The sequence below is a fragment of the Vipera ursinii genome, assembly GCF_947247035.1.
Source record: "Vipera ursinii genome assembly, chromosome: 7".
Taxonomy (NCBI): domain Eukaryota; kingdom Metazoa; phylum Chordata; class Lepidosauria; order Squamata; family Viperidae; genus Vipera; species Vipera ursinii.
This window is the reverse complement of record NC_139521.1, coordinates 38311344-38338901: the sequence shown is the minus strand read 5'-3', so window position 1 is coordinate 38338901 and position 27558 is coordinate 38311344. Positions and strand designations below refer to the sequence as shown.

At 36.5% G+C, this 27558-nt stretch overlaps 1 protein-coding gene across 3 annotated transcripts in view; it reads right to left on the bottom strand.

Moving 5' to 3' along the window:
• Nucleotides 1-27558, bottom strand: part of SGCZ (sarcoglycan zeta) — a gene marked incomplete at both ends in the record, with an annotated part of 682592 nt that overhangs the window by 47924 nt on the left and 607110 nt on the right. For 2 of the 3 annotated variants that reach the window (XM_083367758.1, XM_083367759.1), the window contains one exon: nucleotides 12149-12271. The exons of the other annotated variant lie outside the window; for it this stretch is intronic. In XM_083367758.1, coding sequence (XP_083223884.1) covers nucleotides 12149-12271 — 123 coding nt within the window. The remainder of the gene's footprint in view (nucleotides 1-12148; nucleotides 12272-27558) is intronic. 3 annotated transcript variants of the gene reach the window in all.

Genomic DNA, 27558 nt, shown 5'->3' with positions numbered 1-27558 from the left:
TAATCTGAATTATTGCTTAGCTAACTCCCACTATAATTCTAGAAGATTAGTTATTTTTTCTATTTTGATGTCAAGATATCAGATATCAAATGTACAAAAACAGAAGTGAAACTGTCTTCTCAGTCATCTGATTATTAATGGTTGTTCATTACTGCCTAGCCCACTGGGCATTTTCAGCCAGCCACAATATGCATTCCCCTACATAGCAAAAGCCAACAGTTTGGAACTATCTTCACTATTATTATTCCCAAACTGAACAGCTTCCTTCCAGCTGGCTAATAAAGTAGTGATTTTCAAGTTAAGCTGATGGCGTCATGCTGTTGTCTTGATAATTGTAAAGAAATGCCAGGATTTTATTTTATTTTATTTATAAAATTACAGTGCAGTTTACAGACCAGTTAATAGATTGGATTTAATAATGGAAGGAAAATCCCCAAACAGAAATGTTCTGGCCATTCTATGCTCCAAACCTCAGAATTCATTAAGCCCTTGTTGTGGTTGAGGCAACTCCAAAAGTTGATCAGTTTAAATGATTTTATAAGGCAATCATTTAATTTTTAATGCAGAATATATATATATATATATATATATATATATATATATATATATATATATATATATATATATGTGTGTGTGTGTGTGTGTGTGTGTGTGTGTGTGTGTGTGTGTGTAAATTACTAACAAAGAATTAAAGGGAAACTGGGATGCATTTCTGACTCCTTAGTCGTCCTCAGCCAGCCATACCCTTCTGAGATTCGAACCAGGGCTGATTGCATATGAGGCAGTGTTATTTGCCTCTAAGCCACAAGGTCTCTCTCGCTCTGTTAGCTTTTTTTTTCTGCAAGGGAAGATATGTTTCAAATGTTAACTATTTAGATTACCTTGCTAGGCCCCAAACATGGGGCAAATCTTTATTTCCTGTTTTCAGCCTATCTTGAAGGCTATCGAACAGGCAGTAGTCACACCGGACAATTCATATATTTGTGTAAATTACTAACAAAGAATTAAAGGGAAACTGGGATGCATTTCTGACTCCTTAGTCATCCTCAGCCAGCCATACCCTTCTGAGATTCGAACCAGGGCTGATTGCATATGAGGCAGTGTTATTTGCCTCTAAGCCACAAGGTCTCTCTCGCTCTGTTAGCTTTTTTTTTCTGCAAGGGAAGATATGTTTCAAATGTTAACTATTTAGATTACCTTGCTAGGCCCCAAACATGGGGCAAATCTTTATTTCCTGTTTTCAGCCTATCTTGAAGGCTATCGAACAGGCAGTAGTCACACCGGACAATTCATATATTCATATATAGCCTTCAAGATAGGCTGAAAACAGGAAATAAAGATTTGCCCCATGTTTGGGGCCTAGCAAGGTAATCTAAATAGTTAACATTTGAAACATATCTTCCCTTGCAGAAAAAAAAAGCTAACAGAGCGAGAGAGACCTTGTGGCTTAGAGGCAAATAACACTGCCTCATATGCAATCAGCCCTGGTTCGAATCTCAGAAGGGTATGGCTGGCTGAGGACGACTAAGGAGTCAGAAATGCATCCCAGTTTCCCTTTAATTCTTTGTTAGTAATTTACACAAATATATGAATTGTCCGGTGTGACTACTGCCTGTTCGATAGCCTTCAAGATAGGCTGAAAACAGGAAATAAAGATTTGCCCCATGTTTGGGGCCTAGCAAGGTAATCTAAATAGTTAACATTTGAAACATATATATATATATATATATATATATATATATATATATATATATATATATATATACAGTATATACAGTATATATACAGTATATATATATATATATACAGTATATATATCGTGTACATATATACAGTATATATATATATATACACAGTATATACAGTATATATATCGTGTACATATATACAGTATATATATATATATATATATATATATATATACACACAGTATATACAGTATATATATCGTGTACATATATACAGTATATATATATATACACAGTATATACAGTATATATATCGTGTACATATATACAGTATATATATATATATATATATATATATATATATATATATATATATATATATACACACAGTATATACAGTATATATATCGTGTACATATATACAGTATATATATATATATATATATATATATATATATATATATATATATATATATATATATATATATATATATATGTTTTCTGAGGTTTTCGCGGGTGTTTGTATGTGGATCTTTGGTCGGGAAAAAACGCGGGGAAAAACCTGAATAACCAAAGATATATATATATATATATATATATATATATATATATATATATATATATATATATATATATATATATATATATATATATATATATATATATATATATATATATATTGCTTGTTAACTATTTAGATTACCTTGCTAGGCCCCAAACATGGGACAAATCTTTATTTCCTGTTTCAGCCTAACCGAAGGCCATCGACAGGCAGTAGTCACAACAGTGACAGCTCATATTTGTGTAAATTTTAGATTGCTAATAATAGTTATTTTATTATTCTGTTTAAAATTTGAAGCCTCTAGATGTGTCTGTGATTAAACAGTAACATCTAAACAAATAAAGAAATAAATAAGCTTCAAAAACACAGACCACTGGAGATAGAGTATTGATTCAAGTCCACAGTCAGAGCATCTTAAAAAATGCTATATTGGCCAGCTAATATTTGCATTTGCTGGCATACTTTTAACAATATTTTCTTTATTTTATCAATGCTCAGAAATGAGCAAAAACATAACAGCAGCTGTTGGTTGATGGTGCAAGGTTTTCATGTTGTGTGCCGATGAGGGAGCCCAGAAATTAAAATAGCTGAAGGGGCTTTATGCAAGCAAGAAAAGTATCTGATGGCAGCAGAAGGGAGGAAGAAGAGGAAAAATCTTGACCTGAGGTTGGAAGCAGAGTTTTCTAAGAAACATTGTTTTAAAAATATGGCTATATATCTTTTGCGAATTGGGAATCTTATCAATGCACGCCCATCTCCATGCTTGTCCTTTACAATCCAAGGGCAAAAATAAAACAAAATAAAACCCAGATATCTTATATAAACCCCAGAGCTTTAGACATTTAAAAAAGACCCTCTTACATTTAGATTGCATTGGACTGAATTTGCAAAGGTCAACCAGAAAAATGTAATGCTATAATAATCCCTCACCAAGGAGAAATTCAGCCCCATGATACAGCTATACAAATGGAAATATTATGAAATATTATGTCATTATTAATCCTAGATGTGATCTTTTGGGTGAATGTCCCAGTGGATTGAAAGGGAAGTCATCCCCCCCTCCACACACAAACCCATAAAGTCAGGTTTGCTCCATCCTTGTTAATGTTTGGAATTTCCTCAAGACCTGGTTATATCAGTAGATTTGGGGTCCCAGGGAACCAATAACCTTTTAAAATACTTCAACTGTTGATATATTCACTCTTTCCATGCCTGTGTTTGTACATTTCACATGTTTAATGATTATTCTTTTATATTTTTATACTAACTGATTTATGCAAATGTTCTTATTTAATAATTGTATGCCTCCCAGCCCCTTCATGGATTACTGCCTTGTCACAGTGAAGGGGCTTGTGTAATTCAATGAAGCTATGAGCTATGTCATGCAGGGCCACCCAAGATGGACAGATCATAGCAGAGAGTTCTCACAAAACGTGATCTACTGGAGAAAGAAATAGCAACCCACTCCAGTATCTTTGCCATGAAAACCCCATGGACAGTACCAAAAGGCAAAAAGATATGATACTGAAGATGAGCCCCTCAGGCTGGAAGGCGTCCAGTATGCTACTGGGGAAGAGCAGAGGGCTAGTACTAGTAGCACCAGAAAGAATGAAGCGACTGGGCCAAAGCCGAAAGGACGCTCAGCTGTGGATGTGTCTGGTGGTGAAAGGAAAGTCTGATGCTGTAAAGATTTTTTCTCCATAGGAACCTGGAATGTAAGATCCATGAATCAAGGAAAGCTGGACATGGTCAAACAAGAGATGACAAGACTGAACATCGACATCTTAGGAATCAGCGAACTAAAATGGACAGGAATGGGTGAATTTAATTCAGATGGCCATCTGGTATACTTCTGTGGGCAAGAATCCCTCAGAAGAAATGGAGTAGCCTTCATAGTCAATAAAAGAGTAGGAAAAACAATACTGGGATACAATCCCCAAAATGACAGAATGATCTCAGTTCGAATCCAAGGCAAACCATTCAATATCACAGTAGTCCAAGTTTATGCCCCAACCACGGTGCTGAAGAGGATGAAATTGACCGGTTCTATGAAGCCCTACAGCACCTTATAGAACTAACACCAAAAAATGATGTCCTTATCATCATGAGGGATTGGAATGCTAAAGTAGGAAGCCAAAAGATAACCAAAATAACAGGCAAGTTTGGCCTTGGAGTACAAAATGAAGCAGGGCACAGGCTGACAGATTATTGTCAAGAGAATAGGATGGTCATAGCAAACACTTTTTTCCAACAACCCAAGAGATGGCTCTACAAATGGACGTCACCAGACGGTCAACACAGAAATCAGATTGACTATGTGCTCTGCAGCCAAAGATGGAGAAGCTCTATACAGTCAGTAAAAACAAGACCAGGAGCTGACTATGGCTCAGACCATGAGCTTCTCGTTGCAAAATTTAGGCTTAAACTGAAGAAAGTAGGGAAAAGCACTAGGCCACTCAGGTATGAACGAAATCATATCCCTGGTGAATATACAGTAGAAATGAGAAATAGATTTAGGGAATTAGATGATGGACAGAGTGCCTGAAGAACTATGGATAGAGGTTCACAACATTGGACAAGAGGTAGCAACTAAAACCATCCCAAAGAAAAAGAAATGCAAGAAAGCAAAATGGCTGTCTGGGGAAGCTTTGCAAATAGCTGAGGAAAGGAGGGAAGCGAAAGTCAAGGGAGAAAAAGAAAGATACACCCAATTGAATGCAGAATTCCAGAGAATAGCTAGAAGAGATAAGAATGCCATCTTAAATGAACATTGCAAAGAAATAGAAGAAAATAATAGAATAGGGAGGACCAGAGATCTCTTCAAGAAAATTGGAGAGATGAAAGGAACGTTTAATGCAAAAATGGGCATGATAATGGACCAAAATATCAGGGACCTAACAGAGGCAGAAGAGATTAAGAAGAGGTGGCAAAATTACACAGAAGAACTATACAAGAAAGAGCTTAACGTCCCTGATAACCACAATGAGGTGGTCACTGACCTCAAGCCAGACATCCTAGAATGTGAAGTGAAATGGGCCTTAGGAAAGCTGAGCGACAACAAAGCTAGTGCAGATGACAGTATTCCAGCTGAGCTATTCAAAATCTTAAAAGACGATGCAGTAAAAGTGCTATACTCAATTTGCCAGCAAATTTGGAAAACTCAAGAGTGGCCACAGGATTGGAATAGATCAGTTTACATTCCAATTCAAAAGAAAGGCAGTGCCAAAGAATGTTCAAACTGATTGGTTCAAAATTGGGAAAGGAGTCTGGCAAGGCTGTATACTGTCGCCCTGCCTATTTAACTTATATGCAGAGCACATCATGAGAAAGGCAGGGCTAGATGAATCAAAAGTTGGAATTAAGATTGCCGGGAGAAATATCAATAACCTAAGATATACAGATGATACCACTCTAATGGCAGAAAGTGAAGAGGAACTAAAGAGCCTCTTGTTGCAGATGAAAAAGGAGAGTGCAAAACTTGGGTTGAAACTTAGCCTTCAGAAAACCAAGATCATGGCATCTGGCCCTCTCAATTCCTGGGAAATAGATGGGGAAGAAATGGAGGTAGTGGCAGACTTTATTTTCCTGGGCTCCAAGATCACCGCAGATGGGGACTGCAGTCAAGAAATTAAAGACGCTTGCTCCTGGGGAGGAAAGCCATGGCAAATCTAGACAGCACACTAAACTAAATCAAAAGTTGGAATTAAGATTGCCGGGAGAAATATCAATAACCTAAGATATACAGATGATACCACTCTAATGGCAGAAAGTGAAGAGGAACTAAAGAGCCTCTTGTTGCAGATGAAAAAGGAGAGTGCAAAACTTGGGTTGAAACTTAGCCTTCAGAAAACCAAGATCATGGCATCTGGCCCTCTCAATTCCTGGGAAATAGATGGGGAAGAAATGGAGGTAGTGGCAGACTTTATTTTCCTGGGCTCCAAGATCACCGCAGATGGGGACTGCAGTCAAGAAATTAAAGACGCTTGCTCCTGGGGAGGAAAGCCATGGCAAATCTAGACAGCACACTAAAAAGCAGAGACATCACCCTGCCAACAACAGTGCATGTAGTCAAGCTATGGTCTTCCCAGTTGCAATGTATGGCTGTGAAAGTTGGACCATAAGAAAGGCTGTGTGCTAAAGAATTGTAACCTTTGAACTATGGTGCTGGAGAAGACTTCTGCGAGTCTCTTGGACTGCAAGGCGTTTAAACTGTCAGTCCTAGAGGAGATCAACCCTGACTGCTCTTTAGAAGGTCAGATCCTGAAGTTGAAACTCAAATACTTTGGCTACCTAATGAGAAGGAAGGACTCACTGGAGAAGAGCCTAATGCTGGGAAAGGTTGACGGCAATAGAAGAAGGGGACGACAGAGAATGAGGTGTCTGGATGGAGTCACTGAAGCAGTAGGTGTGAGCTTAAATGGACTCCAGAAGATGGTAGAGGACAGGAAAGTCCATGGGGGAACGTTGTCCATGGGCTCGTGATGGGTCGGACACGATGTCACAACTAACAACAACACGCCTCCCAGAGTCACTTTTTGTGAAATGAGTGGCCATACAAATTTGATAAATTAATAAATAAGTCACTTTTCTTGTGTTCTCTTCTTCACAGTACTTAAATAAAAGCATGATAAGTGAATAGAATTTGTCTGAATAATATCTAATGTACGTGATACGCATATTTATATTTTCTGGACTTAAAACTAGCTTTACTTAAGACAGTAAAAAGTTCTTGATTCAGAACTACAATGATTCTCATATGCATTTGAATATCAGATCTGACTTGATATGTTCATCAAAGCTGAATAAAGTCATTTTGTTTATTCAACTCATCAAATGCCAGATATGCATGAGATAGTCATCAATTCTAGAACATGTATCCTATGACAAAAATCCTTCTTGGACATTACACTGCATCCTACTTCTAAGCTGTTTGGATATTACCCTGCAAGTTCAGAGTAAGATATTCCTTAAGAGTAATGCCATTTTAAAAGTAGAGAAATGTTTATACCATTAAGAAAATAGATCCATTTGTTTTACATTTACATTCAATACTTCTTTTAAGGAGAATAATTGGCTTGAACATTTTGAAATAGAAAAATATTGAAAAATTACATTTTGATTGTCAGTCGGGGGGGGGGGGCTTTTGGGATAATTAATCCATGCTTAACAGATTTTTACCCTATGCCAACAGTCCTCTAAATAGAATGTACAAATTACTCTTTACTTCAGATAAATAACTGGATCAATCTATTCTCACTGACTATAATACTAATATAGTGAAGGACTGATGGAAGAGAGAATGATTTACGCTTCCCAATTCCATGTAGCATTGCTTTCATATTATATAGGAATATTATATGGAAAGTGTAACAATCTGTTAGCAGATTGCTATAGGAAAAATGATTTGTGTGAACATATGCGCATGCAAAAAAATTAGCAGGGTGGACAGTTTGGTATGCAAATAAAGATACCTAAACGTATATTTAAATGAATATTTGTGCCACCCTGAACAAGAAACTGGTGTGAACACAAATTGCCAACTGTGGTCTCTGGCAATACATTTGCTAGTGTGCTGACTTTATTGAAAAAAAGAATAAAGAATGTAAAATCTTCCATAATCACTATAAAAACTTATTAAGTCAAGTTGGCATTCTCAAATGACATCACTGCCTCAGAAAACTATGCATGGCAGGTTGGTTTTACTAAATAACCATCAGCAATGTGGTCATCCTAAATGCTGTGTATACGTTTGCTGAATGAGTTAGAAGTATTATGGTTTTCTTTCAGCTTTTGTTTAACGGGTTTATAAAGCAGCACACAAAGACCACTTTATACTTCTACAATAAGCCTCTGTGTCCGTCACTGCAGGCAGTATGTGATTTTCTCTCAAACATTCGTCATCAGTTATTTTCTGAATATTATTGTGTTTTGTTAATGTTTTTCTTATAAACTTTCATTTGTAACTTGTACACCTTCCTTATTTCTTCATTTTTGTTACTTTTCCAAGCCATAAACAATATTTTAATGTCATCATCTATTATACTGTAATTGTTTTAGTGTGCTTTGTACATAATGCAATAACATGCACATTCATGCAGCTTTAATTCAAATCTGGTAGCACGGAACAGTAGAGTTCAACCCTATTATTCAATGTTCTAGTATATTCTCCATATTCTCTTACAGATGCTATTATCATTAGTAGTAACTATCTTTTAGGATAATCTTTTTATTTTTCTGAAACATAATTATGAGCCTGTAACAGGTTGTGTTTAATTTGCTTCCCCCTCCCCAAATTATTATTGGTGGTAACGATTAACCCTTACTGCCTTCAAATCAATAAATATCACTTAAAATTTGCCCTAAATAGATACATATACATACATATATATGTACATGTACGTATACATATGCAAATGCACATACACATATAGTGTCTGTCTGTCTGTCTGTCTGTCTGCCTGCCTGCCTGCCTGCCTGCCTACCTACTTATCTATCATCTGGGTACAACCATACAGTGTTGAATGATCCTCTGTTAAGCGAGTTTATTTTGCAATCATACTGTTCTGAGGCAGCCAATCAGTCAGTTCCCATTAAAATATATAGCATATAGTTTGAATGAAAAAGGTTAGCAAGCTAATAGGGTCATAATTTACTGACTTCTTTTATATTTAGTGAAAGGGTGATGGATTTTCTCCATTCTGATGGAATATGAAAAGTGCAATATATTTATGTAAACTAATTGGCCAATATTGAGGCCTGTCATTTGACATTAATCTGCAGGGATTAAATCCTGGGGGCTTTGTTTTGTTCTAACTGTATAGTCCCATCTGTTTGAGTTGGAAGCACTGAGGTGCTTCTGGGTTGAAAGGATTAATGGTGTCATCACTGTTGCCTGTGGGACTCCTGGTTGGGGGTTCCTTCATATCCCTGTTAATGAGCCCACCAAAGTGGTACTTATGTACCTACTCACTTTTGCACACTTTTGAACCGTGGGTAGGAGCTGGAGCAAATGACGGGAGCTCAATCTTTCACACAGCAGTACTTAAATCTTGAACACAGGCTTGCTGATTGTCAACACAACATTCTAACCACATTAGCCACTGAGCTCCAATTTTTGCAGTCTTGGAAAGGACTCTCATCTAGCTTTCTAGATCTCTGAGGCAAACTGAAGTATACCTCTAAGTGGTATTGTTACTGGACTGAATTGATTGGCTTATACTTTTGGAAGGATTCCTACAAGAGATGAAATATATTTTTTTAAAAAATGAGAACAGTTTTCACAAAGCGCTAAAATAATGAAGAATTCTTTTGCTGGATGATTTGGATAGCTTTTGCTATGCAAATGTGCTACCTGCTCCTTTTTAGTTAAAAGAGACTTATATGATTTTTTTCCCCTCTAGAAGGGTATTTTAGAGTTTCTTTGAGTTTTGATTTTGCCCTAACACTGACACATTCCTGATGAAAACATTGCTTGCAATTGTATTTTATCTTAATGGTATTTTATTGATGCTGTATTTTGGATACTGAAGGACAATATTTGGAAGTCACTGATCATGTGTGGCTGCTTCCACTGCAGATGGAAGATAAAGCTAAGAGGCTTAGTCCAAATTAGAGAAGAAAGTGAGGCATTTCTAGGCCTTCTTAGACCACCTTCTTTTCCTCCTGATCTTGTCCAAATGATTAGGCAGGATATAAGCCATGGAGACCTCCATCTCTTTATTTAACTCAAGACAATTTTCCATACACTTTGATTAAAGCTGCTTTAATGATCTCAATCATATTCCACTGAGGATGAAATCTGACTGGAGAGCTTTGTTCTTGTCTGATGTTAGCATCACCAGAACAGTTGGACAGCATTTCTTTTTACAACGCACAAGGGGATCTGCCTTGACAGTTAATGTTTAAGGAAGGTTAGCTTTTTTTTTGTTACTTAGATTTGGAAGCAAAATCTTTCCAATCATGTTGTTTAGCTTAAGTGTCCTAGAATATATTGGAACTAGGCTATATAACTAAAAGTTTTTTCCCCATTGATTTAAATGATTATTCTTAATTGCTTGGAATTTTTAATGGAAGGCAAGATATTAAAATGATTATATGTAAGTCAATTTATAGTCTGATGAAGATAGATTAACTTCAAAGTTTTTGACAGAAGTAAAATAGGAAAATCTTCTTTTAAATATGTAGAAGCCAAGCAGCTTAAGGATATATATACGACAGAAAATAAGCAGTTTTCTACAGGGGATCCAACATAAGATTCCAGTTGTTGGATATTGGCCTCTATTTTCTATAATGTGGCAGCTCTCTAGTGGTCATCAAGAGTTGACCCATGTCATGTAGCCTTGGGGTTACAAAAGAATGAATTATGATTGCAAGATATAACTAGAATACTGCCAAAAGGCATTATATTCCCCAAGCCAAAAGACAGATAGAACTGTCTTTGTACTTGCCCTTGAGTATTGACCTCAAATTACGTTACATATCCATGGCTTGCATCAGTTCATCTATAATATGCCCTGTGACATGACATACTGACAAAAAATATCACTGAGTATTTTTAAAAGACTTCCATCTTTTTAGATACACATATTATCCTTATAATACAGAAAGACATACCATCATTCTTTAGTTAGACTAGGCCTGGCAGGTTTGCTGCTTGGTTCTTATAAATGTTTAATCTTAATTTCTTTAATGAAAAGGAAAATAAATATTTAATATCTATTTTTTAATTTAATGGAAGTCTATGTAATTGTAAATTATGGGCAAGGCTCTCATGTCTAAATATCTACGCTTCATTTTATTGTAAATTAATCTAAACTTTTCATTCTTTCTGCTAGATGACATTATAATAAATAATTGTATTCTTCCTCTGCACCAATCCTGGAGAAATATTGTGGTCAATGTATTACAGCCACCATGGGCAAGCCCTCACCACAATTTCCTAAAAAGACTTGAACAGACTATAACATGCAGAAAGAGTTTGCAGATATATTAGAGTTTGAAGCATTCTGTATATTTAAGTGAAATGTTTCTGAAAGTGGGAATCTGACTTGAGCAAAATCTAGGTGGAGATTTTGAACTTGCAAAACATACAATTATGGTCCTATTAAAAACTCATTTTGGGATAGGGATTTAACATTCATGTCTCAATCATGGATATGGGACTCTGATGATTATGAGCTGGGTAAGAAACTATCATAACAAAAGGCATCCAATAGGTTTCAGCAGAGAAAATTGTACACCATCTGTGCTATCAAGCTGATAGCAATGAATTCAAATAGCATGCCTGAACAAATAATCTTTCATTAGAAATAATTTAAAATTATGAGAGAAAATCATGCCTGAAATTCAGTAGTTCTGACTTTACTGGTTGAAGATGCTCCTTCATTAATAATAACTCTTGACTGAGTACTATAACTAGATTATGGTAGTCTTAAATCAGAGAAATTAGAGCTGACATTCAGAGTACATTATATAGTTGACTATAATGATACCTTTTATGATGCCAAAGGGCAGTATCTAACTAAGCTTTTAATGGGGAAAAGAACAAGAAATGAAAATTGTAACTTGAACAATAAAATTGTAGTGCTACAATAGAAGAAAATCACAGTTCTTAATTCAGAATAATGAAATATATATATTGGTACAAATCTTGAATATAATAATGAATAGTATTCACCCTCTTTCTAAAAGATTCTACAGATGTATAAAACTTGCATACAATATATGGGGTTGTGTGTGTGTGCATCTATAAATGTATATAAATATCTTTATATACACATACGTTTATATATGTATATAAATATTCATACACACACACAATACATGCACATACTATATAAATTCATTTTCCCACAAGTGAAATGCATTCAGGGTTAGAGACCCAACTCTTACTACCTACCAGTGACCTTCAGTCTGTCTGCTCCAATGACAATCTCTTCTTCATCAGCAGAGAAAAGAACCCTACCATCTTCACTTGAGCTAACTTCAAATCTTTTACACTGGGCTTCTACTCCTTCAGCACCTAAAAGAGAGAAAACAGAGTCTTTAGCACATTCTCATAACTTTCCCCAATATTCCTTTTAGATTCAGATTTGGGGTGACTTACATTACATTACATTAATTCTATATATAAGTATCTTTTACAGACTGTGCATGCTGAGAATTGCCTTGTATTTGATTTTCCAGAGATAACTAAATTCATTGTTTGATCCATGTGACTAGCTACATATGACATCAATTTATTTATTACAATTTTTACATCTACTTCAAATACTTAAAAAAATATTTTTATATGACATTTCATCCCCAAAGTGTAACACAGGGTTCTTGCCCCACAAAAATATGTATAAACAGCTTGTAAAACATTAGTATAGTATAAAAGTTTTCTATTAGGCTTAAGAACTGTAATAATATTAGAATAGAATAGAATTCTTTAAAGGCCAAGCATGATTGGATACACAAGGAATTTGTCTCTGGTGCATAAGCTCTCAGTGTACATACAAGTAATAGTGATAAACATGATCATAAACATGAAAATACATTCATCATAAATCATAAAATACAACACTTCATCATAAATCATAAGATGCAACACTTAGTGATAGTCATAGAGTACTAGCTAAGCAAACAACATAAATCATATTAAGATATTAAAAAACAATATAAATTGTAAGCAACAAAGTTATAGTGATAAGAAGATAAGGATAGGTAATAGGAAAGATGAGGAGTAGCATACTAATACAGCTTTACTAAGTATTTTGACAGTGTTGTGGTAATTAGTTGTTAAGCAGAGTGACTGCATGTAGGAAAAAACTGTCATGTCTAGTCATTCTGGTATACAAGGCCCTATAGCGTTGTCTTGAGGGAAGAAGTTGAAATAGTTTATATCCAGGATGTGGGGGTCCTGTGGATATTTTCACAGCCCTCTTTCTTGCTCATGCAGTATGCAGGTCCTCAATGGAAGCCAGGCTGGTCACAATTGTTTTTTCTGCAGTTTTAACTATTTGTTGAAGTCTGTGTCTGTCTTGTTTGGTTGCAGTGCCAAACCAGACAGTTATAGAGGTGCAAATGACAGACTCAATAATTCCTTTGTAGAACTGTATCAGCAGCTTCTTGGGCAGTCTGAGCTTTCTGAGCTGCCGCAGGAAGAACATTCTTTATTATGCTTTTTGATGATATTTTTGAGGTTAGGTACCCATTTTAAATCTGGAGATTTTATAAAACCTAGAAACTTGAAGGTCTCTATTGTTGATACTGTGTTGTCTAGTATTGTAAGAGGTATTAATATTATTTTTATTTAGTATTTTACCAAATCTACTGTTTTTGTTAACTATTGTTCTCTTGCTAAATTGCTACACACACACACACACACACACACCCCTCTACCTCTATCTATCTATCTATCTATCTATCTATCTATCTATCTATCTATCTATCTATCTATCTATCTGTTTTCAATCTACAGAAATACTGAGCAAATTAATATAATGGCCCAAATAAACATTTGTTTCAATAATGTATATTAGTTTGTTGAAAGTTAAACAATAGTTATAATCAAAGGCAATGTTCTTAAATTGTGTTCTTAAATTGTTCATTGAATAGTCAGCAGTGGACATGACAATTATCTGGATAAATTGCCAACAATAATTTTTGTTTGACTATTAACAAATCAGACTACTCTCTAATATATATTTCTTGCTGTTAAACCATTTATTTACAATTTACTGTATGTGACTCTTTTTAAAAATTTACCCTTCTAATTAATTTAATTATTTGCAAATAATTTCTTTGAAAGAACAATCACACAAATGTTCCTGTTCTTTTAAAAATGAAGTATCCACTATTAAATGGAAATAAAGGCTGGGAATGTTGCCCTTCTATTTGCTGACATTATTTTAAAGTTTTGAAATTATAAATATAAATCAATTGTAAATAATCTTCAGGACCATGCAGAAAATTCGTAAGATAATTATTCCAAAAAGTTTGAATTTTTTTAAAAAAAATCTCAATGGACTAAGGATTACAATCATTCAGCAATGATCCTACCAGGAATAAAATAGGGTTAATGTTTGTCCTTTTTCTGAAAACATCCATACCAAAGGGGCAGAGAAGCATGGAGTTTTATTTGAAATAGCCAATGGATTCAAAAATCACTTGACCAGTTTAGAAAGTATGCATATTGTAGAAAGGAGGGGAAACATGGCTATCAATTGGGTTTTAAAAGTTGAGGAAAGATAGAATACATCTTTTCATCAACTTTTTAAGAAGTAAAGTACACCACCTGGTTTTCTCCTATTAATTTTTAAATTGGAAAATTTTACATTTTTAGAAATTTGGCAACCAAATCCTACACGGCTAATATAATTCATCTAAAACAGGGGTGTCAAACTCAATTTCACTGAGGGCTGCATCAGCAATGCGGTTGCCCTCAAGGGGCCGGGTGGGTATGGCCAGGGTGGGCGTGGCCTACTGGGTGGGCGTGGCTAGAGTGTGTATGGCCTACTGGGTGGGCATGGCCAGCTCTACATCGTTCACATCAAGGGTGCCTATGGGGGCCTGGGCAGGAGTGGGACAGATCTGGGGGTCTCTGGTAGGAGAGTCCCTGGGCCAGGGCCAAGGCAGTGGGGGCCGGTCCCTCACTGTTTCCAGGATGGCTTCGCGGGCCACATGAAACCACTTTGCGGGCCGCATCTGGCCCCCGGGCCTTGTGTTTGACATGTCTGATCTAAAACATGGGTGTCAAACTTGATCACATCCTGTGATGTATCATGATGTACCATGGCATTTTTGGCCTTTGCGGAACCAGGGTGGGTGTGGCCTGTGTGTGTGATGCATCCGGCCTGCAGGCTGCCAGTTTGACACTTCTAATCTAAGATCACATTTGCCAGGACAGTTCATGTAGTTGAGAAAACTTGTGTTGCATTTGTTTGTACAATGTTGTAGCCAAGGTTAAAGCTGCATTAAATTGGAACAAGTAAGTGTTTTACTTGCACAATTTATTTGCACAAAAATAAACTGAAGCTAGTAAATGTTTTATTGGCACAAAGCTAGCTGAGTGACCTTGGTCACTCACTTTTAGCCTTACAAATGAAGCAATGGTAAACTACTTGTGAAAAACCTGCTTAAAAAGCAGCAGGGATGTGTCCAGGCACTCTCTGAGAATCAGAAAACAATTGAATGAAAAAAAAAATTTAACATTTTTTCCCCATAGTGAATATCATCAAGGATAATTTATTTATTTATTTATTTATTTATTTATTTATTTATTTATTTATTTATTTATTTATTTATTTATTTATTTATTTATTTTTATAAACCGCCCTTCTCCCGAGGGACTCGGGGCGGTGTACAGAGTAAGGTAGGTATACAGATTGAACAATAGTGAAAAACAATATTAAAAACAACTGAGACCCCAATTAGAGCTATCAGGCCAGGCCGGACTGCTGGAACAGGTAAGTGCAATGTATAATAACACAAAGAAGAATGTTACCAGAGCAGTGATCTTCTCTCCATATTGTCTGTTGGAGACTATGATTTCTGATATACCATCTTCTGCCCATTACTTAAAAATAACTGTCTAACTATATTGCTTGCTTTTGAATCAAATAGGCAGCAAGCAAAGTTTTGTATCCCTGCATCCATTAAAGAAAAGTCAGACCTGTGGAATCCATGTAGATGTCAGTGAGAAACTGGCAAAGCCAGGGAGAAAGTCAAGTAGGGAATTAATTTAGATTCTTTCTGTAGTCACAAACAATGTAGTCTGACTCCCTTGAATGCCATTGAACTTCACCTACAGTAGTTTTACCCAAATGCAAACTATTAATTAGTGAAGATTCCTGAGTATAGGCTTGAGCAATAAACCACTAAATTGGAACCCTCACATGTGGATCTCATTGTTCATAACTGACACCAATTGCTATTAAAGACATAGGAGCTTAATTTCAAACAGAAAATACTTTGAATCACCTCCTCACAGAATTTCTTTCTAATCCAGAAAAATAATCCAATTTATTTGGGATAAGAATACCCATTCAGTGAATTAAGAGATATCAATTTCTTTTTATAAGTATGTGCGTGCAGGTGCTAAAGAGGACTTTATCTAATGGTTCAAAAGAAGATCCTGCATTAATTTATGGGACACTTTTGCCTTTTTAACATAACCTTATTATATTTCATTAACTGTAATCTGGAAAAGTGCTATGTCTATGGCATTCAGAAATAGGAATATAGAGATCCTTTTTCTTGTTGGAGAATGTCCACTCAGTTCTGTCTCTTATTAGATAATATTTCACTTCACAACTGCAGTCCTGGAAAAAGGAATTTATTTGCAAATAAAAGAAGGGATTATGTATATTTTACAGCCAGTTTGATAGAGTGGCTAAAGTGCTGGCCTAGAAGCCAGGAGACAGTGACCTCTAGTCCCACTTTAGATATGAAAGCCGACTGGGTGACTTCGGGCCAGTGAATTTTTCTGGGATTGTTCACTTCTCTGGGGTTGTTGTGGGGAAAAAGAGGAGAAGGAGTATTAAATATGTTTATCCCCTTGAGTTACTTATAAAAGTAATAAAGGTAGGATAAAATTCCAACTAACTAACTAACTAATCAACTAGCTAACCAACCAACCAACCTCTGAATGTAAACTTGTATATCCATGCATTCAATGATCAGAAATAAAATGCCAAGGTATAAATAAATACATACCTAACAAAGAAAATGAAGTGACAGATCAATCAAAAGGGAACTTTCAAACACCATTGCTTCAAATGCTTTACAAGCTAGCAAAACAAATCAACAATAACATTGTGCCAGCTATTATCTCAAAGAAAAAAAAGACAAGAAAAATGATGGAATGTGATTTTGCATGTTTAGATTAGCTCCTTAGACATTGTTATCTGAAGTGAGAAATAGATTTAAATTTAAAAGAATGAACATAAAAGAAAAATAATAAGAACCTTAAATCAAAAACAAAGATGCAAAACTGAAAGTGTGTTACAAAAGGGGAAGTGAGAGCACGTTAATCAAGAAACTGTAATTTCTATTTAAAGATCAACAAATTTCTCTGTAGGATTAATGATCTGAGAACTGTCAAGTAACTCCAAATTTGAGGCATGTTAAACATGACTTGTCTCAGTTTCAGTTCACCATCACACAGGCCAGCCTTTCCTAAAATTGTACCTTATTTTCTAAAACAGAGATTGGGAACCTTGATTCTACGGGACCAATTCAATCTGGGAGATCTCCCCAAGCCCACCAAATGTTGGCTAGATTCCTTTCTTCACAGTGCTTCATTCTCACCCTCAGCTGTATTAAATGGAAATCATTTTCTCAATGCAGATAATCAATCTGTAGGACTGAGGAAAGTTTTACCTCTGAGGAAAGTTGTAGCATGTAAAGAAATGTGTGTGGTGTTCAGTAACACTAGAGCGTGAAAAAAAAATCACTGAGTTTATATTTTTGTGAATGCTTAGCAGATAATCCACTATAGAAAAGGATTTAGAAAATGTTCTTCTTATCTTGGTTCATTTGATGGAATTTGAAAGGATCTGGAGCTCTGTTTTCTCTTGCCGCAAGAAAAACACCAGGTCATGCAAGATCCAGCTAAGAGGCTTGTGTAGACAGCAAGATCAATAATTATTACTTTTAATCTCTTCCTTCTCCTTTTCCACTCCTACCTTTCATCACTGAGTTCAAAGTGAAGATCGATTTTATTCTTATACCAAAACAAACTCAATAGGTAATGATATGCCAAGTCACTCAATAAATTATGACCATGCATAGGTAGACTTGAATCTGGTCTCCTAGACATGAGGCTCAAAATTTACTTGCCTCTCTCTAAGATCTCCTTTCCCTTTTTTTCAAAAATTGAACAGCAAAAGAAGAATTGGTGGGGACTCCCCCAATTTCACAAAAGCTATGAGGATACTTTGTGAAAATAATTCCTCCCAATGAGGATTTAGGAACTGACAGTGCCAAAATGAGAGGAAAGAAGACAAAGTACACTTGTTACAAAAATTTTGCTGATCTGTTTGAGTTCTATGAAACAGCAAATTGGTCTGAAACAGTTTGGCAATTTTTATTGTTAGAATTAATATCAGACTCCTTTTATGTTGTGGAATTAAAAAAACTAGAACATTTAGGTAGTGGTGTCTGTGGAATGTGTATGTGAAAAAGTCAAGATAATGGGCATTGCAGCATGAAAAAAGTCCTTCCCCTACATATGTGAAATATTGAGACACACATATAAAGAGCCAGGCTTTGATCACAGAACCCAACTGCCTTTTTGAGTAGTTTGGGAAAATTAAACACAATTACAATTATTAATTTTTATGTTTGAAAGCTTCAACTGAACATTTATTTCCATTATGATACAGACTGTTCATCTTTCAGTAAATCCATTAATTCTGATAGTAATTGTTTTGTAAGTGTTTTATGGTGTTACTATGCTTCCTTTTGGATTGATTTCCTATGTCTCTCTCCATTGAGATTTTTTTGATTGAAAAGTAAGGCTAAAAACAAAGTAACAGATAAGGGCTTTTAGAATAATTTACTTTATTACTCTCTATAACATTCTGCCCCTTCATGGATTACTGGTTTGTCGTGGTGAAAGGGCTTGCATAATTCAATGAAGCTATGAGCTATGCCGTGCAGGGCCACCCAAGACGGACAGATCATAGCAGAAAGTTCTCACAAAACATGATCCACTGGAGAAGGAAATGGCAACCCACTCCAGTATCTTTGCCATGAAAACCCCATGGACAGTACCAAAAAGTAAAAAGATATGACGCTGGAAGATGAACCCCTCAGGTCAGAAAGCGTCCAATATGCTACTTGGGAAGAGCAGAGGGCTAGTACTAGTAGTGCCAGAAAGAATGAAGCGACTGGGCCAAAGCCGAAAGGATGCTCAGCTGTGGATGTGTCTGGTGGTGAAAGGAAAGTCCGATGCTGTAAAGATTTTTTCTCCATAGGAACCTGGAATGTAAGATCCATGAATCAAGGAAAGCTGGACATGGTCAAACAAGAGATGACAAGACTAAATATCGACATCTTAGGAATCAGTGAACTAAAATGGACAGGAATGGGTGAATTTAATTCAGATGACCATCAGGTATACTACTGCGGGCAAGAATCCCTCAGAAGAAATGGAGTAGCCTTCATAGTCAATAAAAGAGTAGGAAAAGCAATACTGGGATACAATCCTCAAAATGACAGAATGATCTCAATTCGAATCCAAGGCAAACCATTCAATATCACAGTAGTCCAAGTCTATGCCCCAACCACCAGTGCTGAAGAGGATGAAATTGACCAGTTCTATGAAGCTCTACAGCACCTTATAGAACTAACACCAAAAAATGATGTCCTTATCATCATGGGGGATTGGAATGCTAAAGTAGGAAGCCAAAAGATAACCAGAATAACAGGCAAGTTTGGCCTTGGAGTACAAAATGAAGCAGGGCACAGGCTGACAGAATTTTGTCAAGAGAATACGATGGTCATAGCAAACACTCTTTTCCAACAACCCAAGAGATGGCTCTACACATGGACGTCACCAGACGGTCAACACAGAAATCAGATTGACTATGTGCTCTGCAGCCAAAGATGGAGAAGCTCTATACAGTCAGTAAAAACAAGATCAGGAGCTGACTGTGGCTCAGACCATGAGCTTCTCATTGCAAAGTTTAGGCTTAAACTGAAAAAAGTAGGGAAAAGCACTAGGCCACTCAGTTATGAACTAAATCATATCACTGATGAATACACAGTAGAGGTGACAAATAGATTTAATGAATTAGATCTGATAGACAGAGTGCCTGAAGAGTTATGGATAGAGGTTCGCAACATTGTAAAAGAGGTAGCAACTAAAGCCATCCCAAAGAAAAAAGAAATGCGAGAAAGCAAAATGTCTGTCTGAGGAAGCTTTGCAAATAGCTGAGGAAAGGAGCGAAGTGAAGGGCAAGGGAGAAAAAGAAAGATACACCCAATTGAATGCAGAATTCCAGAGAATAGCTAGAAAAGATAAGAATGGCTTCTTAAATGAACAGTGCAAAGAAATAGAAGAAAACAATAGAATAGGGAGGACTAGAGATCTCTTCAAGAAAATTGGAGAGATGAAGGAAACGTTTCATGCAAAAATGGGCATGATAATGGACCAAAATGGCAGGGACCTAACAGAGGCAAAAAAGATTAAGAGGTGGCAAAATTACACAGAAGAACTATACAAGAACGAGCCAGACACGACTTCGCAACTAACAACAACAATATTCTGCTGTATATGTTAAATCCATAATCTTACTCTATTTTAAAGTGTAAGTCTATGAAGGATGATGGGCTGTTGCCACATTTAGCCCAAGAGTGACATAGAACAGTCCAATCAAAGTTCAATTCTTTATTTGCTCACACCAATAGACAGAATCTTGTGAGATTCAACCTATGCTACTCTCACCCCAGTGGTGTACCCTGGGAAATTCTAAAGAATGGCTATCCTAAATCTCTTCCTCTTTCTACGATCTAGTTTCAGGCTATATTGTCTCTTGTCTCATCATCCCTCTTTCCCTTTAAACTGCAGTTTTACATAGTCCATTATATCACCTCCCCTTTTGTAGATACAATCCATTACAGCTATAATTTGCATATAAAATTAGTTCATGTTCTCTGGATCCCTCTAAAATAATTTCAATTAAATTATTTATTTTTATTGATGTCTCCAAAGAGCTAAGGAGAAGGCAATATATTTTCACTTAATACACTAGGTAAATATTCTGAATTTCCTCCTGCACTTTGACAGTATTTCAATAAATGCATTTTATGTGATAGCTCTCAACTGATATTTATATGCTATTTGTTAACTTTTTGATGATGTGAGGTCAAGGAAAATAAACAGATATTCAGTAAGGTAGAACAAGTCTCAAACTAGGCTTCTGTATTGGAACTTACTGTACAAGAACCTTCATGTTTCTTTCCAAACAGATAAGAAGCAAGCCTGCTTTCAACTATATTTGAACACCTCTATTGGTAATTGGCAGATAAAGTAATAAAGGTTTCAGATAATGTAAGGCAGGGGTCTCCAACCTTGGCAACTTTAAGACTTGTGGACTTCAACTCCCAGAATTCCTCAGCCAGATTTGCTGTCTGAGGAATTCTGGGAGTTGAAGTCCACAAATCTTAAAGTTGCCAAGGTTGAGGACTCCTAATGTAAGGGACCAATATGGACCCAAACAGCATAATAGATTACAGCTATACAAAATGTGTGATGTGGCTCAAAATGGCACTTGAAACTTCAGTAGCAACATGTTTCAATTTATTAAGATGCTTCACACAATAGAGTTTGTTTTAAAGTGGGGTGGGTAGAGCAGATATTGCTTTGTGAATTTACTTCAGATGGGACTTTAGTTAAATTTCATACCTGCACATTCATACTAAAAAGTTTATACCATTTTGCCTTCTCGGTGTAAACAACTGCTTCTTTAATGTCAAAGAGCTGCTACTGGAATTTAATCCACTGTTAAGTGTTTGTTTCTGAATATGACAACATCCTGGCCTTGTTTTAGTAAAACGATTAACACAGAATGGAAACAATTTAAAATACTCACTGGAGTGGAAAAAATAATAGCTTGGAAGCATTAAACACTGAATGTAAAAATATCTGATACTGTAGGGGTGGAAAAGGCTTCTATCTGAAAGTGTTAAGAGATGCTACTTTAGATTCAAATGAGTGATATAATGCAGTCTTAGCTATTTAGCACTGGATGGATTTACACACTTCTTTACTGGTGTGGCTTCAGTCCTTATCCAAGGATTGCCATTTCGAGTTGGACTTTTCTAACATGCAGTTTCTATTGTAAAAGTGCATGGATGAGGCTATGATTCAGTCATTTCCATTGTTTTAATCCATATGACTAGTGGCTAATGTGGAATAGAAGGTTAGAACACAGTTGCTAGGCCAATAGTTAATAGAAATTAATGACAGATTTGTAGCACCCAAATGCAAACTGTGCAGCAGATGGTAGAGACCATCAGGCCTTAGTGACATCTCACCAAAGGGAGAAGTGCAAATAGGAAGAGTAATAAATCTTATTATTATGAATCTTTACTCAGTTAAATAAATACATGTCGAAAATGCAGAAGTATATGAAGGACATTTATTTTAGTAGCTTATTATTGCCTACATTGTTTAGTTCACATCATTATTAATGATTTATCCTGAAATTTATTTAAATACAATATATTTGTATGTATGTATGTATAAATGCATTTTATATGTGTGTGTGTGAGTGTGAATCTATGTATCTATAAATGGCATACAATAGACCAGAGGTCTCCAATCTTTCTCAGTTGGTGGACCAGAGGGAAAGGAAGGGGGAAGCATTTTACACACATGCACACATAAACAGGGCCGTGAGCATGCGTGACACAAAGAGGAGGGTGCTAGCACCCGTGTGACACACCAACCTGTTTTTACCTCATAGGTGCTAGCACCTCCCTATTTTTGCCATGCGGTGCTAGCACTGCCCCGTTTTCACCACATGGTGCCCCATTTTTTTGCCATGCAGTGCCCCATTTACCCTGCGCAGCACCCCATTTGTATAGTGGTAGTGGTGCTAACATGAGAGGGGGTCAGTGTGTGCAAACACATGCATGCACTGGCCAGCCTGTTCCATGGCCCAGTGGCCAGCAAGCCATGGCCTGGTAGTGGGCCATAGCCTACAGGTTGGGGACCCCTGCAATAGAGCACCACAGTTAATTAATTAGAGAAAATTTCTTACAAAATTAAGTTATTAAGAAATATTAGGAAATTATATGCATTAAAGATGTTAAAAAGGAGTATTTCATTTTTTTTTAGAACTGGTAGAAACTAAATGGAATAAGCCTGAGGCTGAGAAAAATGACAATGAGATGAAATAAAATCAAGAATTTCACCCAACCCTAGATTACAAATGTTGGCATGCATTCAGATTTTTTTTAATGTTCTTGGATTTTCCTAATAAGCATAAGTACAGCAAAATGAATTATCAGACACAATATTCTAATTATGGTTTAATTAATAGATCCTTCCTTTATGATAATCAAGTATTCAGAGAAATGTTATCCTCAAAATGAAGATAAGTAAAATATAAAGAATTATCACAGATATTTTGGAGAACTGTAGGAAGAGTTGAGTTGTAAACAGGAATTCCAGAAAATAAAGGACATTCACACAGATTAAAAAAAAAGTTTTCTATGAATTAAGCATGCTTTTTTATTTTTAAATAAGGTATCTATATATTGGAATAAGATCCGTAAGTACCGAGTGTCAAGATGAAATTTATTCAATCTTCCTTCATTCAAATTTGCCTAATGGAGGTTGCAAGAAAACCAGACCAGAATTGTGTACAGTTCTTAAAGGTAGGCCATATGGTTCTATTAGATTAGGACAGCATTTCAGCAACAAAGGGATTAAGCAATTTTATATAATCTTAGATTTATCTTTTTCTATTTGGAGTATTGTAATTCCTTAGGGTTTTTTTGGTCTATGAATAGGTTGGCACTTTTCTAAGCATGTGTCTTATTTAAGTTACCGTATTTTCCAGCATATAAGACTACTTTTTAACCCATGAAAATCTTCTCAAAAGTCAGGGGTCGTCTTATACGCCGGGTGCTGAAAATTTAGGGACAGGGCTGGCTGGAAAACCTGGAGCGGATCTCCCATTTAGTCTGCGCAGGGAAAGCGGGACCAATTGGAGAAGAAGCTGCAGTCTGTGATTTTTTACAGGCTGGGGTCTGGGCGTCTTTCCTTCTAAAGTTGAAGAGCAGCTGTAGTATATCCCAACTTGAAAGGCAGGTGGGGAAGGCAGCAGCCAGAGCAGCGGCTTAGCTCTAAGGACACATTTGACTCAGGAACTGGGCGGGCTGGCTGGAAAACCTGGAGCGGATCTCCCATTTGGTCTTTTTTTTAAAAATCCCATTTATATCCTGCCCTTCTCTGAAGACTCAGGGTGGCTTACAATTTAAAGCACAAATCAATGTGCTTAGCAATAGCCTTCGTTCTGTGTATATGCCTGTTTATTAGGGCTTTCACCCCCCCCCCAAGCAGCATTATTACAAAGTCAGCTTATTGCCCCCAACAATCTGGGTCCTCATTTTACCTACCTTGGAAGGATGGAAAGCTGAGTCAACCTTGAGCCTGGTGGGATGCGAACCTGCACTAATTGCAGGCAGCTGGTGTTACTTAAGGCTCTGCGCAGGGAAAGCTTTAGAGTGAATTAGGAAAAGTGAAAAAGTGAATTAGGAAAATAGGGAATGGTTGCTGGAATTGGGTATGTGTAGTTTAACGAAGAGAAGGGTGAGGGGTGACATGATAGCAGTGATCCAATATCTCAGGGGCTGCCACAAAGCAGAGGGAGCCAAGCTATTCTCCAAAGCACCTGAAAGCAGGACAAGAAGCAATGGATGGAAACTAATCAAGGAGAGAAGCAACCTAGAACTAAGGAGAAACTTCCTGACAGTTAGAACAATTAACCAGTGGAACAACCTGCCTCCAGAAGTGGTGAATGCTCCAACACTGGAAGTTTTTAAGAAGAGACTGGACAGCCATTTGTCTGAAATGGTATAGGGTTTCCTGCCTTAGCAGGGGGTTGGACTAGATGACCTCCAAGGTCCCCTCCAAATTATTATTATTATTATTATTATTATTATTATTATTATTATTATTATTATTATTATTATTATTTTAATCCACTTGCACTGTTTTATGTTTACATGTTTAATGACAAACAGCCTTATGTTTATAAGTGACAGTTTTCCTACTAAGCACCTGCATGTCATAAGCATTTGAATTAAAATTACCATATTAAAATCAAATCTGATGTTTTTTAATTTTAATTTGGTGTGCGTTGGAAGAGGGGTAGTCTTATACGGCAAGTATAGCCCAAACCCTATAATTTAAAAGGAAATGTAGGGGGTCGTCTTATACGCCCAGTCGTCTTATATGCCGGAAAATATGGTAATTGAAACACAGTGCATGGATGAACCCTATTTTCCTTTCATTTTAGCACAAAAACAAAATTATCTGGATTTTTCAATAAGTTTTGTAAAATACATCTAAAATAAAGTTTAAGTTTTAGAACAGAAGAAATTTGAAACTGAATACTGTTTAAACAGCAAAACATTTTTTTGGATTATATATGGTTGCAGAAATGAGTCAATACAGCTGATGTTTTTATAGAAGTAGATGATTAATTCACCATTCATCATTAAACTTTTCAGTCCTTTAAGATTTGCAATAATGTGTAGAAAAATTATTGCCCATCTACTGTTTGTAGAAATACTAGAATATATATGTATATGATTATATAATTATAATATATAATTAAAACAGAAAGTAGATCAAGCAAGTAAATGCCATCTGCTCTAAAAGCAAAGAGATTTAAGTAAATGCCTGATACTAGCATATTCCTGTAAATATGAAACTTAATTTGTATTCCTATGTATTTCCTGGAAGAAAAACCCCAACTGAGCTTAAAAGAATAGCTGTAGGCAACATGTGCCACTCCAGATGTTGCTGAACTACAAATCCCAGCATTCTTACAGTATATATTGGCCATATTTCCTAGGACTGCTGGAAGTTATAGGTCAGCAACATCTGGAATTCAATAGGTTTCCTCCCCCTGTAGTAATGAAGGAGAGAAGCAACCTAGAACTAAGGAGAAACTTCCTGACAGTTAGAACAATTAACCAGTGGAACAACCTGCCACCAGAAGCGGTAAATGCTCCAACACTGGAAGTTTTTAAGACGAGACTGGACAGCCATTTGTCTGAAATGGTTTAGGGTTTCCTGCCTGAGCAGGGGGTTGGGCTAGACGACCTCCAAGGTACCTTCCAACTTTACTATTATGATTAGAAGTCTATTTTAATAAACCAATAACCCATCAGTCTCTCTGTCTCTATCTCTATCTCTATCTCTATCTCTAACTCTAACTCTACCTCCCTACCTACCTCCCTATCTACCTATCTATCTATCTATCTATCTATCTATCTATCTATCTATCTATCTATCTATCTATCTATCTATCTATCTCTATCTATCTATCTATCTATCTATCTATCTATCTATCTATCTATCTATCTATCTATCTTCAGGTTAACACTGGTGAAGTTTCAAATTTTACAGGCCATCCGAGAATTCGTGCATTTTTTTTCCCTTAGTGGAGAGGTAATGTAATAGCGGAAGAGACATTGTATAAACTGAATATGTATGAGTAGAGTTGTAAGTTATTTCATTAGGGGATAGAAATGGATAAGTCTTTGTTAAGTTATAAGTGAATTAGATATTTTTTTTTTGTAATAGAACACTCATATGTAGTTTGGGTGGGTAACCCATATCCACAGGCACCATTTAGTGTCATTTTTTGTGACTTTCTCTCCTTAGTCTAGCACAGGGGTGTCAAACTCAATTTCATTGAGGGCCACATCAGCATTGCGGTTGCCCCCAAGGGGCCGGGTGGGTATGGCCACGGTGGGCGTGGCATACTGGGTGGGCGTGGCTAGAGTGTGTATGGCCTACTAGGTGGGCGTGGCCAGCTCTACATCGTTCGCATCAAGGGTGCCTATGGGGGCCTGGGCAGGAGTGGGACAGATCTGAGGGTCTCTGGCAGAAGGAGGGTCTCTGGGCCAGGGCCAAGGCAGTGGGGGCCGTTCCCTCACTGTTTCCAGGATGGCTTCGCGGGCCACATGAAACAACTTTGCGGGCCGGATCCGGGCCCCGGGACTTGTGTTTGACATGTCTGGTCTAGCAGCTAGCTACAGTTTCCAGTTGATAGTGTAGATAAAACAAGATAAAAGATGGATCAGGTTTTATGATAGGCATAGCTTGCAAATAAAAGTGAAAAGCAAACCACTAAAACAAAAACGGTATCTTCACACTTTTCTAAACAAAAACTGTGCTTTAAACCCCTGTCTGCCTCCTGGCAGAGCACAAAAGCATACAGCTCTGAAATTGGAAAGAACCAACAGGACCATGTAATCCAATTGCCTATAATGTATAGGAAAATCAATTAAACCATACATTTATTTATTTATTGAATAGGTAAAGCATCCTAAATCAATGAATTGCTCAAGCTGGCATATTGGATAAACACAATGTAACAATAAAAGAAGTAAACAGGAAAGAACTATCCAGGAAGTAGAATAAATTTTAAAAGAGCTCAGAATCCTGTGCCCAAGAAAGGTGGATGTAGGCCCTTTTCTTTAAAAAAAAAACTCTCAACTTTCTTAAGTAGATTGCTCTTAAGTAGATTGTTATACCAATCTTGCTGACATTATGTCTATCATTGCTGCACC